Source organism: Oncorhynchus gorbuscha, linkage group LG20 (assembly GCF_021184085.1).
Source record: "Oncorhynchus gorbuscha isolate QuinsamMale2020 ecotype Even-year linkage group LG20, OgorEven_v1.0, whole genome shotgun sequence".
In the NCBI taxonomy this organism is placed as follows: domain Eukaryota; kingdom Metazoa; phylum Chordata; class Actinopteri; order Salmoniformes; family Salmonidae; genus Oncorhynchus; species Oncorhynchus gorbuscha.
In genome coordinates this window covers 43,637,538-43,654,314 of record NC_060192.1, presented here as the reverse complement: position 1 = coordinate 43,654,314, position 16,777 = coordinate 43,637,538, and the positions used below count along the sequence as shown (strand labels likewise).

At 48.4% G+C, this 16,777-nt stretch overlaps 1 protein-coding gene across 1 annotated transcript in view; it reads right to left on the bottom strand.

Moving 5' to 3' along the window:
* Positions 1-16,777, bottom strand: part of LOC124007373 (phosphatidylinositol transfer protein alpha isoform-like) — a gene marked incomplete at its 3' end in the record, with an annotated part of 95,434 nt that overhangs the window by 21,241 nt on the left and 57,416 nt on the right. Inside the window, exons 6-7 of the mRNA XM_046317877.1 lie at positions 10,056-10,130; positions 654-737 (exon numbers count right to left, since the gene is read on the bottom strand). Of these exons, the coding sequence (XP_046173833.1) occupies positions 654-737; positions 10,056-10,130 (159 nt within the window). The remainder of the gene's footprint in view (positions 1-653; positions 738-10,055; positions 10,131-16,777) is intronic.

Here is a 16,777-nt window from a genome sequence, read left to right as displayed (position 1 = left end):
TCCACCTGACTGTGGTGTGACTGTTTACCTTCCTATCCACCTGGCTGTGGTGTGACTGTTTACCTTCCTACCCACCTGGCTGTGGTGTGACTGTTTACCTTCCTATCCACCTGACTGTGGTGTGACTGTTTACCTTCCTATCCACCTGGCTGTGGTGTGACTGTTTACCTTCCTATCCACCTGACTGTGGTGTGACTGTTTACCTTCCTATCCACCTGGCTGTGGTGTGACTGTTTACCTTCCTATCCACCTGACTGTGGTGTGACTGTTTACCTTCCTATCCACCTGGCCGTGGTGTGACTGTTTACCTTCCTATCCACCTGGCTGTGGTGTGTGTGTGACTGTTTACCCTGGTATCCACCTGACTGTGGTGTGACTGTTTACCTTCCTATCCACCTGGCTGTGGTGTGACTGTTTACCTTCCTATCCACCTGACTGTGGTGTGTGTGTGACTGTTTACCTTCCTATCCACCTGGCTGTGGTGTGACTGTTTACCTTCCTATCCACCTGGCTGTGGTGTGACTGTTTACCTTGGTATCCACCTGACTGTGGTGTGACTGTTTACCTTCCTATCCACCTGGCTGTGGTGTGACTGTTTACCTTGGTATCCACCTGACTGTGGTGTGTGTGTGACTGTGTGTGTGACTGTTTACCTTGGTATCCACCTGACTGCGATCTGCGATGTCGATGTGAACAATATCCACCTTCTTCCAGGTATCTGCATCCAGACCATGGACCTGTACAGGTATCAACATAGTACAGTTATACACACACACACACACACACACACACACACACACACACACACACACACACACACACACACACACACACACACACACACACACACACACACACACACACACACACACACACACACACACACACACACACACACACACACACACACACACACAAGCAATTACGCTAGTGTTGTCACGATACCAGAATTTTGACTTCGATACCGGAACAAGGTTTAGTATCACGATACTTGATACCAAAACAATACCATGGCGAAAAAAAGTTATGCGCACCAAATGGATTGTAGGAGAACCAGAAAATCAGATTGTGAGCCTCCCGGGTAGCACTGCCTCGCAGCGCTTGCTGAGCCTCCCGGGTGGCACTGCGCCTTGCTGAGCCTCCCGGGTGGCACTGCCTCGCAGCGCTTGCTGAGCCTCCCGGGTGGCACTGCCTTGCAGCGCCTGCTAAGCCTCCCGGGTGGCACTGCCTCGGAGCGCCTGCTGAGCCTCCCGGGTGGCACTGCCTCGCAGCGCTTGCTGAGCCTCCCGGGTGGCACTGCCTCGCAGCGCCTGCTGAGCCTCCCGGGTGGCACTGCCTCGCAGCGCCTGCTGAGCCTCCCAGGTGGCACTGCCTCGCAGCGCTTGCTGAGCCTCCCGGGTGGCACTGCCTCGGAGCGCCTGCTGAGCCTCCCGGGTGGCACTGCCTCGCTGCGCTTGCTGAGCCTCCCGGGTGGCACTGCCCGCAGCGCCTCCTGAGCCTCCCGGGTGGCACTGCCTCGCAGCGCCTGCTGAGCCTCCCAGGTGGCACTGCCTCGCAGCGCTTGCTGAGCCTCCCGGGTGGCACTGCCTCGCAGCGCTTGCTGAGCCTCCTGGGTGGCACTGCCTCGCAGCGCTTGCTGAGCCTCCCGGGTGGCACTGCCTCGCAGCGCCTGCTGAGCCTCCAGGGTGGCACTGCCTCGCAGCGCCTGCTGTGCCACCAGAGACTCTGGGTTCAAGCGATGAGACAAGACTGTAACTACGAACAACTGGATACCATGAAAAAGAGGATAAAAATATTAAAATCAGATTATTTTCATTGATTGAGGATTTATTGGGCCTATATGAACTCTACTATTGAAGAAATCAAATCATTGTGACCAGTAAAATGTGATGATTTGAATTCTTTTGATTTTGTCATTTCAAATTTCAATTTCAATTAGCTTTCATGAAATGTATTTAATTTAATTGAATGAATGTATTTAAACTTGAGTCTTGTTCCATGTTAGTTTCTAAGTCACAGTCTTTCAATAGAATTCATAGTTTCTAATTGTAGACCTGTATACAACAGGTGTGTAGTAGACCTCACAGTGAAATGCTGAATACAACAGGTGTAGTAGACCTCACAGTGAAATGCTGAATACAACAGGTGTAGTAGACCTCACAGTGAAATGCTGAATACAACAGGTGTAGTAGACCTCACAGTGAAATGCTGAATACAACAGGTGTAGTAGACCTCACAGTGAAATGCTGAATACAACAGGTGTAGTAGACCTCACAGTGAAATGCTGAATACAACAGGTGTAGTAGACCTCACAGTGAAATGCTGAATACAACAGGTGTAGTAGACCTTACAGTGAAATGCTGAATACAACAGGTGTAGTAGACCTTACAGTGAAATGCTGAATACAACAGGTGTAGTAGACCTTACAGTGAAATGCTGAATACAACAGGTGTAGTAGACCTCACAGTGAAATGCTGAATACAACAGGTGTAGTAGACCTCACAGTGAAATGCTGAATACAACAGGTGTAGTAGACCTTACAGTGAAATGCTGAATACAACAGGTGTAGTAGACCTCACAGTGAAATGCTGAATACAACAGGTGTAGTAGACCTCACAGTGAAATGCTGAATACAACAGGTGTAGTAGACCTCACAGTGAAATGCTGAATACAACAGGTGTAGTAGACCTTACAGTGAAATGCTGAATACAACAGGTGTAGTAGACCTCACAGTGAAATGCTGAATACAACAGGTGTAGTAGACCTCACAGTGAAATGCTGAATACAACAGGTGTAGTAGACCTTACAGTGAAATGCTCAATACCTAACAATATACACAGGGAGTACCAGGTAATAACATGGCTATATACAGGGAGTACCAGGTAATAACGTGGTTATATACAGGGAGTACCAGGTAATAACATGGTTATATACAGGGAGTACCAGGTAATAACATGGCTATATACAGGAAGTACCAGTAATAACATGGCTATATACAGGAAGTACCAGGTAATAACATGGCTATATACAGGAAGTACCAGGTAATAACATGGCTATATACAGGAAGTACCAGGTAATAACATGGCTATATACAGGAAGTACCAACATTCAAATGTCTCTCCTGTGAGGTAGTGACCCGCGACATTCAAATGTCTCTCCTGTGAGGTAGTGACCCGCGACATATGCCTAGTTTCCTGAAAAGAGTCACATATGGATCTAAAGATTTCTAAATATTATTTTAACGTCCTTAACTCAACACTGAGTGACCTTGTCAAGAGATATGAACCTCTTGGTGCTGATGGTTAAAAAAAATACTATATGAGGTGTTATTGCATAACAGTGTTGACGTAATACTCAAAAGTGTGGACCCGTATAGACACTGGATCAGTATTAAATTGAACTGTGTCAGAGTTGATTTAACATGGGAGAATTTGCTGTGATAGCGTATTTATTTTACAATAGGTGTGAAATATGACATACTGAATTTTATTTGCCATGAAATGCCTGCAAACTACTGTCAAATTCTCACTAAATAAGTCACAGTGCACATAGCTGGATGTTGGTTATTAGCTAGTTAGCTAGCTAAATAACTAGCTAGCACGATACCAGTATCTTCTTGCATCGTGAAGTGTTGAAGCCTGTATGGGACATTGTTTTGCGAACGGTAATTAACAGTTTCAGCATCTCCACATGCCGTGTTGCATTGTTCAAGTCTATTAACTTCTGTGCAGAGTGGAGAGAAAACACCTCATTCCAGACTGCCAGTTCACCATGAGTGGAGAGAAAACACCTCATTCCAGACTGCCAGTTCACCATGAGTGGAGAGAAAACACCTCATTCTAGACTGCCAGTTCACCATGAGTGGAGAGAAAACACCTCATTCTAGACTGCCAGTTCACCATGAGTGGAGAGAAAACACCTCATTCCAGACTGCCAGTTCACCATGAGTGGAGAGAAAACACCTCATTCCAGACTGCCAGTTCACCATGAGTGGAGAGAAAACACCTCATTCCAGACTGCCAGTTCACCATGAGTGGAGAGAAAACACCTCATTCTAGACTGCCAGTTCACCATGAGTGGAGAGAAAACACCTCATTCCAGACTGCCAGTTCACCATGAGTGGAGAGAAAACACCTCATTCTAGACTGCCAGTTCACCATGAGTGGAGAGAAAACACCTCATTCCAGACTGCCAGTTCACCATGAGTGGAGAGAAAACACCTCATTCCAGACTGCCAGTTCACCATGAGTGGAGAGAAAACACCTCATTCCAGACTGCCAGTTCACCATGAGTGGAGAGAAAACACCTCATTCCAGACTGCCAGTTCACCATGAGTGGAGAGAAAACACCTCATTCCAGACTGCCAGTTCACCATGAGTGGAGAGAAAACACCTCATTCCAGACTGCCAGTTCACCATGAGTGGAGAGAAAACACCTCATTCCAGACTGCCAGTTCACCATGAGTGGAGAGAAAACACCTCATTCTAGACTGCCAGTTCACCATGAGTGGAGAGAAAACACCTCATTCCAGACTGCCAGTTCACCATGAGTGGAGAGAAAACACCTCATTCCAGACTGCCAGTTCACCATGAGTGGAGAGAAAACACCTCATTCCAGACTGCCAGTTCACCATGAGTGGAGAGAAAACACCTCATTCCAGACTGCCAGTTCACCATGAGTGGAGAGAAAACACCTCATTCCAGACTGCCAGTTCACCATGAGTGGAGAGAAAACACCTCATTCCAGACTGCCAGTTCACCATGAGTGGAGAGATAACACCTCATTCTAGACTGCCAGTTCACCATGAGTGGAGAGATAACAACTCAGTCCAGACTGCCAGTTCTCCATGAGTGGAGAGAAAACACCTCATTCCAGACTGCCAGTTCACCATGAGTGGAGAGATAACAACTCAGTCCAGACTCCCAGTTCACCATGAGTGGAGAGAAAACACCTCATTCCAGACTGCCAGTTCACCATGAGTGGAGAGATAACAACTCAGTCCAGACTCCCAGTTCACCATGAGACTCCCAGTTCACCATGAGTGGAGAGATAACAACTCAGTCCAGACTCCCAGTTCACCATGAGTGGAGAGATAACAACTCAGTCCAGACTCCCAGTTCACCATGAGTGGAGAGATAACAACTCAGTCCAGACTCCCAGTTCACCATGAGTGGAGAGATAACAACTCAGTCCAGACTCCCAGTTCACCATGAGTGGAGAGATAACAACTCAGTCCAGACTCCCAGTTCACCATGAGTGGAGAGATAACAACTCAGTCCAGACTCCCAGTTCACCATGAGTGGAGAGATAACAACTCAGTCCAGACTCCCAGTTCACCATGAGTGGAGAGATAACAACTCAGCCCAGACTCCCAGTTCACCATGAGTGGAGAGATAACAACTCAGTCCAGACTCCCAGTTCACCATGAGTGGAGAGATAACAACTCAGTCCAGACTCCCAGTTCACCATGAGTGGAGAGATAACAACTCAGTCCAGACTCCCAGTTCACCATGAGTGGAGAGATAACAACTCAGTCCAGACTCCCAGTTCACCATGAGTGGAGAGATAACAACTCAGTCCAGACTCCCAGTTCACCATGAGTGGAGAGATAACAACTCAGTCCAGACTCCCAGTTCACCATGAGTGGAGAGATAACAACTCAGTCCAGACTCCCAGTTCACCATGAGTGGAGAGATAACAACTCAGTCCAGACTCCCAGTTCACCATGAGTGGAGAGATAACAACTCAGTCCAGACTCCCAGTTCACCATGAGTGGAGAGATAACAACTCAGCCCAGACTCCCAGTTCACCATGAGTGGAGAGATAACAACTCAGTCCAGACTCCCAGTTCACCATGAGTGGAGAGATAACAACTCAGTCCAGACTCCCAGTTCACCATGAGTGGAGAGATAACAACTCAGTCCAGACTCCCAGTTCACCATGAGTGGAGAGATAACAACTCAGTCCAGACTCCCAGTTCACCATGAGTGGAGAGATAACAACTCAGTCCAGACTCCCAGTTCACCATGAGTGGAGAGATAACAACTCAGTCCAGACTCCCAGTTCACCATGAGTGGAGAGATAACAACTCAGTCCAGACTCCCAGTTCACCATGAGTGGAGAGATAACAACTCAGTCCAGACTCCCAGTTCACCATGAGTGGAGAGATAACAACTCAGTCCAGACTCCCAGTTCACCATGAGTGGAGAGATAACAACTCAGCCAGACTCCCAGTTCACCATGAGTGGAGAGATAACAACTCAGTCCAGACTCCCAGTTCACCATGAGTGGAGAGATAACAACTCAGTCCAGACTCCCAGTTCACCATGAGTGGAGAGATAACAACTCAGTCCAGACTCCCAGTTCACCATGAGTGGAGAGATAACAACTCAGTCCAGACTCCCAGTTCACCATGAGTGGAGAGATAACAACTCAGTCCAGACTCCCAGTTCACCATGAGTGGAGAGATAACAACTCAGTCCAGACTCCCAGTTCACCATGAGTGGAGAGATAACAACTCAGTCCAGACTCCCAGTTCACCATGAGTGGAGAGATAACAACTCAGTCCAGACTCCCAGTTCACCATGAGTGGAGAGATAACAACTCAGTCCAGACTCCCAGTTCACCATGAGTGGAGAGATAACAACTCAGCCCAGACTCCCAGTTCACCATGAGTGGAGAGATAACAACTCAGTCCAGACTCCCAGTTCACCATGAGTGGAGAGATAACAACTCAGTCCAGACTCCCAGTTCACCATGAGTGGAGAGATAACAACTCAGTCCAGACTCCCAGTTCACCATGAGTGGAGAGATAACAACTCAGTCCAGACTCCCAGTTCACCATGAGTGGAGAGATAACAACTCAGTCCAGACTCCCAGTTCACCATGAGTGGAGAGATAACAACTCAGCCCAGACTCCCAGTTCACCATGAGTGGAGAGATAACAACTCAGTCCAGACTCCCAGTTCACCATGAGTGGAGAGATAACAACTCAGTCCAGACTCCCAGTTCACCATGAGTGGAGAGATAACAACTCAGTCTAGACTCCCAGTTCACCATGAGTGGAGAGATAACAACTCAGTCTAGACTCCCAGTTCACCATGAGTGGAGAGATAACAACTCAGTCTAGACTCCCAGTTCACCATGAGTGGAGAGATAACAACTCAGTCTAGACTCCCAGTTCACCATGAGTGGAGAGATAACAACTCAGTCTAGACTCCCAGTTCACCATGAGTGGAGAGATAACAACTCAGCCCAGACTCCCAGTTCACCATGAGTGGAGAGATAACAACTCCTAGACTCCCAGTTCACCATGAGTGGAGAGATAACAACTCAGTCTAGACTCCCAGTTCACCATGAGTGGAGAGATAACAACTCAGTCCAGACTCCCAGTTCACCATGAGTGGAGAGATAACAACTCAGTCCAGACTCCCAGTTCACCATGAGTGGAGAGATAACAACTCAGTCTAGACTCCCAGTTCACCATGAGTGGAGAGATAACAACTCAGTCCAGACTGCCAGTTCACCATGAGTGGAGAGATAACAACTCAGTCCAGACTGCCAGTTCACCATGAGTGGAGAGATAACAACTCAGTCCAGACTGCCAGTTCACCATGAGTAGAGAGATAACAACTCAGTCCAGACTGCCAGTTCACCATGAGTGGAGAGATAACAACTCAGTCCAGACTCCCAGTTCACCATGAGTGGAGAGATAACAACTCAGCCCAGACTCCCAGTTCACCATGAGTGGAGAGATAACAACTCAGTCCAGACTCCCAGTTCACCATGAGTGGAGAGATAACAACTCAGTCCAGACTCCCAGTTCACCATGAGTGGAGAGATAACAACTCAGTCCAGACTCCCAGTTCACCATGAGTGGAGAGATAACAACTCAGTCTAGACTCCCAGTTCACCATGAGTGGAGAGATAACAACTCAGTCCAGACTCCCAGTTCACCATGAGTGGAGAGATAACAACTCAGTCTAGACTCCCAGTTCACCATGAGTGGAGAGATAACAACTCAGTCCAGACTCCCAGTTCACCATGAGTGGAGAGATAACAACTCAGTCCAGACTCCCAGTTCACCATGAGTGGAGAGATAACAACTCAGTCTAGACTCCCAGTTCACCATGAGTGGAGAGATAACAACTCAGTCCAGACTCCCAGTTCACCATGAGTGGAGAGATAACAACTCAGTCTAGACTCCCAGTTCACCATGAGTGGAGAGATAACAACTCAGTCCAGACTCCCAGTTCACCATGAGTGGAGAGATAACAACTCAGTCCAGACTCCCAGTTCACCATGAGTGGAGAGATAACAACTCAGTCCAGACTCCCAGTTCACCATGAGTGGAGAGATAACAACTCAGTCCAGACTCCCAGTTCACCATGAGTGGAGAGATAACAACTCAGTCTAGACTCCCAGTTCACCATGAGTGGAGAGATAACAACTCAGTCTAGACTCCCAGTTCACCATGAGTGGAGAGATAACAACTCAGTCTAGACTCCCAGTTCACCATGAGTGGAGAGATAACAACTCAGTCTAGACTCCCAGTTCACCATGAGTGGAGAGATAACAACTCAGTCTAGACTCCCAGTTCACCATGAGTGGAGAGATAACAACTCAGCCCAGACTCCCAGTTCACCATGAGTGGAGAGATAACAACTCAGTCTAGACTCCCAGTTCACCATGAGTGGAGAGATAACAACTCAGTCTAGACTCCCAGTTCACCATGAGTGGAGAGATAACAACTCAGTCCAGACTCCCAGTTCACCATGAGTGGAGAGATAACAACTCAGTCCAGACTCCCAGTTCACCATGAGTGGAGAGATAACCCAGTCTAGACTCCCAGTTCACCATGAGTGGAGAGATAACAACTCAGTCCAGACTCCCAGTTCACCATGAGTGGAGAGATAACAACTCAGTCTAGACTCCCAGTTCACCATGAGACTCCCAGTTCACCATAAGACTCCCAGTTCACCATGAGACTCCCAGTTCACCATGAGTGGAGAGATAACAACTCAGTCCAGACTCCCAGTTCACCATGAGTGGAGAGATAACAACTCAGCCCAGACTCCCAGTTCACCATGAGTGGAGAGATAACAACTCAGTCTAGACTCCCAGTTCACCATGAGTGGAGAGATAACAACTCAGTCTAGACTCCCAGTTCACCATGAGACTCCCAGTTCACCATGAGTGGAGAGATAACAACTCAGTCTAGACTCCCAGTTCACCATGAGACTCCCAGTTCACCATGAGTGGAGAGATAACAACTCAGTCTAGACTCCCAGTTCACCATGAGTGGAGAGATAAAAACTCAGTCCAGACTCCCAGTTCACCATGAGACTCCCAGTTCACCATGAGTGGAGAGATAACAACTCAGTCCAGACTCCCAGTTCACCATGAGTGGAGAGATAACAACTCAGTCTAGACTCCCAGTTCACCATGAGACTCCCAGTTCACCATGAGACTCCCAGTTCACCATGAGACTCCCAGTTCACCATGAGACTCCCAGTTCACCATGAGACTCCCAGTTCACCATGAGACTCCCAGTTCACCATGAGTGGAGAGATAACAACTCAGTCCAGACTCCCAGTTCACCATGAGTGGAGAGATAACAACTCATTCCAGACTCCCAGTTCACCATGAGTGGAGAGATAACAACTCAGTCCAGACTCCCAGTTCACCATGAGACTGCCAGTTCACCATGAGTGGAGAGATAACAACTCAGTCCAGACTCCCAGTTCACCATGACTGAGAGCATGCAGGAGGTTCAGTCTGCTCATGCTATGAAGGGGACTGCGCTGAAAGACAGACTTGATCTTCTCATTCAGTATACGACATGAAAAACATTCGATTGAAGAACCGAAAGCAACAAACATTTTAGTACTGAACTGTTTTTTTCATGTATTGTAGTATCGAAAAAAAGTAAAGAAGTTTTGGTACAACGTGGAACACTAACGCACGTGCACACACACGCACACACACACACACACACACACGCACACGCACACGCACACGCACACACACACACACACGCACACACACACACTTACGTTTTCCTGGTGTCCTAGGTCAGTTTTGTGCCACGTCTCAATCTTGATCAGGAAGTTATCTTTCATGTACTCATTCTACAGGAGAGAGACACAATAACATGGACCAGAGGAGAGAGACACAATAACATGGACCAGAGGAGAGAGACACAATAACATGGACCAGAGGAGAGAGAGACAATAACATGGACCAGAGGGGAGAGACACAATAACATGGACCAGAGGAGAGAGACACAATAACATGGACCAGAGGAGAGAGAGACACAATAACATGGACCAGAGGAGAGAGAGACACAATAACATGGACCAGAGGGGAGAGACAATAACATGGACCAGAGGGGAGAGACACAATAACATGGACCAGAGGGGAGAGACACAATAACATGGACCAGAGGGGAGAGACACAATAACATGGACCAGAGGGGAGAGAGACAATAACAGGGACCAGAGGGGAGAGACACAATAACATGGACCAGAGGGAGAGACACAATAACATGGACCAGAGGAGAGAGACACAATAACATGGACCAGAGGGGAGAGACACAATAACATGGACCAGAGGGAGAGACACAATAACATGGACCAGAGGGGAGAGACACAATAACATGGACCAGAGGAGAGAGAGAGCAATAACATGGACCAGAGGGGAGAGACACAATAACATGGACCAGAGGAGAGAGAGAGAGCAATAACATGGACCAGAGGGGAGAGACACAATAACATGGACCAGAGGGGAGAGACACAATAACATGGACCAGAGGGGAGAGGACCAGAGGGGAGACACAATAACATGGACCAGAGGGGAGAGACACACAATAACATGGACCAGAGGGGAGAGACACAATAACATGGACCAGAGGGGAGAGAGACACAATAACATGGACCAGAGGAGAGAGAGACACAATAACATGGACCAGAGGAGAGAGAGACACAATAACATGGACCAGAGGGGAGAGAGACACAATAACATGGACCAGAGGGGAGAGACACAATAACATGGACCAGAGGGGAGAGACACAATAACATGGACCAGAGGAGAGAGAGACACAATAACATGGACCAGAGGGGAGAGACACAATAACATGGACCAGAGGGGTGAGACACAATAACATGGACCAGAGGAGAGAGAGACACAATAACATGGACCAGAGGAGAGAGAGACACAATAACATGGACCAGAGGGGAGAGACACACAATAACATGGACCAGAGGGGAGAGACAATAACATGGACCAGAGGAGAGACACAATAACATGGAGAGGGGAGACACAATAACATGGACCAGAGGAGAGAGACACAATAACATGGACCAGAGGGGAGAGACACAATAACATGGACCAGAGGGAGACACACAATAACATGGACCAGAGGGGAGAGACAATAACATGGACCAGAGGGAGAGACACAATAACATGGACCAGAGGGGAGACACAATAACATGGACCAGAGGGGAGAGACACAATAACATGGACCAGAGGAGAGAGAGAGCAATAACATGGACCAGAGGGGAGAGACACAATAACATGGACCAGAGGAGAGAGAGAGAGCAATAACATGGACCAGAGGGGAGAGACACAATAACATGGACCAGAGGGGAGAGACACAATAACATGGACCAGAGGGGAGACACACAATAACATGGACCAGAGGGGAGACACAATAACATGGACCAGAGGGGAGAGACACACAATAACATGGACCAGAGGGGAGACACACAATAACATGGACCAGAGGGGAGAGAGACACAATAACATGGACCAGAGGAGAGAGAGACACAATAACATGGACCAGAGGGGAGACACAATAACATGGACCAGAGGGGAGAGACACAATAACATGGACCAGAGGAGAGAGAGACACAATAACATGGACCAGAGGGGAGAGACACAATAACATGGACCAGAGGGGTGAGACACAATAACATGGACCAGAGGAGAGAGAGACACAATAACATGGACCAGAGGAGAGAGAGACACAATAACATGGACCAGAGGGGAGAGACAATAACATGGACCAGAGGGGAGAGACACAATAACATGGACCAGAGGGGAGACACAATAACATGGACCAGAGGGGAGAGACACAATAACATGGACCAGAGGGGAGACACAATAACATGGACCAGAGGGGAGAGACACAATAACATGGACCAGAGGAGAGAGAGAGAGCAATAACATGGACCAGAGGGGAGACACAATAACATGGGCCAGAGGGGAGAGACACAATAACATGGACCAGAGGAGAGAGAGAGCAATAACATGGACCAGAGGGGAGAGACACAATAACATGGACCAGAGGGAGAGAGAGAGCAATAACATGGACCAGAGGGGAGAGACACAATAACATGGACCAGAGGGGAGAGACACAATAACATGGACCAGAGGGGAGACACAATAACATGGACCAGAGGGGAGAGAGACACAATAACATGGACCAGAGGGGAGAGACACAATAACATGGACCAGAGGGGAGACACACAATAACATGGACCAGAGGGGAGAGACACAATAACATGGACCAGAGGAGAGAGACACACAATAACATGGACCAGAGGGGAGAGACACAATAACATGGACCAGAGGGGAGAGAGACAATAACATGGACCAGAGGGGAGACACAATAACATGGACCAGAGGGAGAGAGAGACAATAACATGGACCAGAGGGGAGAGACACAATAACATGGACCAGAGGGAGAGACACAATAACATGGACCAGAGGGGAGAGACACAATAACATGGACCAGAGGAGAGAGACACAATAACATGGACCAGAGGGGAGAGACACAATAACATGGACCAGAGGGGTGAGACACAATAACATGGACCAGAGGAGAGAGAGACACAATAACATGGACCAGAGGAGAGAGAGACACAATAACATGGACCAGAGGGGAGAGACACACAATAACATGGACCAGAGGGGAGAGACAATAACATGGACCAGAGGGGAGAGACACAATAACATGGACCAGAGGGGAGACACAATAACATGGACCAGAGGAGAGAGACACAATAACATGGACCAGAGGGGAGAGACACAATAACATGGACCAGAGGGGAGACACACAATAACATGGACCAGAGGGGAGAGACAATAACATGGACCAGAGGGGAGAGACACAATAACATGGACCAGAGGGGAGACACAATAACATGGACCAGAGGGGAGAGACACAATAACATGGACCAGAGGAGAGAGAGAGAGCAATAACATGGACCAGAGGGGAGACACAATAACATGGACCAGAGGAGAGAGAGAGAGCAATAACATGGACCAGAGGGGAGACACACAATAACATGGACCAGAGGGGAGAGACACAATAACATGGACCAGAGGGGTGAGACACAATAACATGGACCAGAGGGGAGAGACACAATAACATGGACCAGAGGGGAGAGACACAATAACATGGACCAGAGGGGAGAGAGAGAGCAATAACATGGACCAGAGGGGAGAGACACAATAACATGGACCAGAGGGGAGAGAGACAATAACAGGGACCAGAGGGGAGACACACAATAACATGGACCAGAGGAGAGACACAATAACATGGACCAGAGGGGAGAGACAATAACATGGACCAGAGGGGAGACACAATAACATGGACCAGAGGGGAAACACAATAACATGGACCAGAGGAGAGAGACACAATAACATGGACCAGAGGAGAGAGACACACAATAACATGGACCAGAGGAGAGAAACACAATAACATGGACCAGAGGGGAGAGACACAATAACATGGACCAGAGGGGAGAGACACAATAACATGGACCAGAGGGGAGAGACACAATAACATGGACCAGAGGAGAGAGACACACAATAACATGGACCAGAGGAGAGAGAGAGAGCAATAACATGGACCAGAGGGGAGACACAATAACATGGACCAGAGGAGAGAGAGAGAGCAATAACATGGACCAGAGGGGAGACACAATAACATGGACCAGAGGAGAGAGAGAGAGCAATAACATGGACCAGAGGGGAGAGACACAATAACATGGACCAGAGGAGAGAGAGACACAATAACATGGACCAGAGGGGAGAGAGACAATAACAGGGACCAGAGGGGAGAGACACAATAACATGGACCAGAGGGGAGAGACACAATAACATGGACCAGAGGAGAGAGAGACACAATAACATGGACCAGAGGAGAGAGAGACACAATAACATGGACCAGAGGGGAGAGACACAATAACATGGACCAGAGGGGAGAGACAAATAACATGGACCAGAGGGGAGAGACACAATAACATGGACCAGAGGGGAGACACAATAACATGGACCAGAGGGGAGAGACAATAACATGGACCAGACACAATAACATGGACCAGAGGGGAGACACACAATAACATGGACCAGAGGGGAGACACAATAACATGGACCAGAGGGGAGAGACACACAATAACATGGACCAGAGGGGAGACACACAATAACATGGACCAGAGGGGAGAGAGACACAATAACATGGACCAGAGGAGAGAGAGACACAATAACATGGACCAGAGGGGAGACACAATAACATGGACCAGAGGGGAGAGACACAATAACATGGACCAGAGGGGAAACACAATAACATGGACCAGAGGGGAGACACAATAACATGGACCAGAGGGGAGAGACACAATAACATGGACCAGAGGGGAGACACAATAACATGGACCAGAGGGGAGGGGACCAGAGGGGAGACAATAACATGGACCAGAGGGGAGACACAATAACATGGACCAGAGGGGAGACACAATAACATGGACCAGAGGGGAGAGAGAGAGCAATAACATGGACCAGAGGGGAGACACAATAACATGGACCAGAGGGGAGAGACACAATAACATGGACCAGAGGGGAGACACACAATAACATGGACCAGAGGGGAGAGACACAATAACATGGACCAGAGGAGAGAGAGACACAATAACATGGACCAGAGGGGAGAGACACAATAACATGGACCAGAGGAGAGAGAGACACAATAACATGGACCAGAGGGGAGACACAATAACATGGACCAGAGGGAGAGACACAATAACATGGACCAGAGGGGAAACACAATAACATGGACCAGAGGGAGACACATAACATGGACCAGAGGGGAGAGACACAATAACATGGACCAGAGGGGAAACACAATAACATGGACCAGAGAGACACAATAACATGGACCAGAGGGAGAGACACAATAACATGGACCAGAGGGGAGAGACACAATAACATGGACCAGAGGGAGACACAACAACATGGACCAGAGGGGAGAGACACACAATAACATGGACCAGAGGGGAGAGACACAATAACATGGACCAGAGGGGAGAGACACAATAACATGGACCAGAGGAGAGACACAATAACATGGACCAGAGGGGAAACACAATAACATGGACCAGAGGGGAGACACAATAACATGGACCAGAGGGGAGAGACACAATAACATGGACCAGAGGGGAAACACAATAACATGGACCAGAGGGGAGACACAATAACATGGACCAGAGGGGAGACACAATAACATGGACCAGAGGGGAGAGAGAGAGCAATAACATGGACCAGAGGGGAGACACAACAACATGGACCAGAGGGGAGAGACACACAATAACATGGACCAGAGGGGAGAGACACAATAACATGGACCAGAGGGGAGAGACACAATAACATGGACCAGAGGAGAGAGACAATAACATGGACCAGAGGGGAGACACACAATAACATGGACCAGAGGGGAGAGACACACAATAACATGGACCAGAGGAGAGACACAATAACATGGACCAGAGGGGAGACACACAATAACATGGACCAGAGGGGAAAGAGACACAATAACATGGACCAGAGGGGAGAGACACAATAACATGGACCAGAGGGGAGACACAATAACATGGACCAGAGGGGAGAGAGAGAGCAATAACATGGACCAGAGGGGAGACACAATAACATGGACCAGAGGGGAGAGACACACAATAACATGGACCAGAGGGGAGAGTCACAATAACATGGACCAGAGGGGAGAGACAATAACATGGACCAGAGGGGAGAGACACAATAACATGGACCAGAGGGGAGACACACAATAACATGGACCAGAGGGGAGAGACACAATAACATGGACCAGAGGAGAGAGAGACACAATAACATGGACCAGAGGGGAGAGACACAATAACATGGACCAGAGGGGGGAGACACAATAACATGGACCAGAGGGGAGACACAATAACATGGACCAGAGGGGAGAGACACAATAACATGGACCAGAGGGGAGAGACACAATAACATGGACCAGAGGAGAGAGACACAATAACATGGACCAGAGGGGAGAGACAATAACATGGACCAGATGGGAGACACAATAACATGAACCAGAGGGGAGACACACAATAACATGGACCAGAGGGGAGAGACACAATAACATGGACCAGAGGGGAGACACACAATAACATGGACCAGAGGGGAGAGACACAATAACATGGACCAGAGGGGAGAGAGAGACACAATAACATGGACCAGGGGGGAGAGACACAATAACATGGACCAGAGGGGAGAGACACAATAACATGGACCAGAGGGGAGAGAGAGACACAATAACATGGACCAGGGGGGAGAGACACAATAACATGGACCAGAGGGGAGAGACAATAACATGGACCAGAGGGGAGAGACACAATAACATGGACCAGAGGGGAGAGACACAATAACATGGACCAGAGGGGAGACACACAATAACATGGAC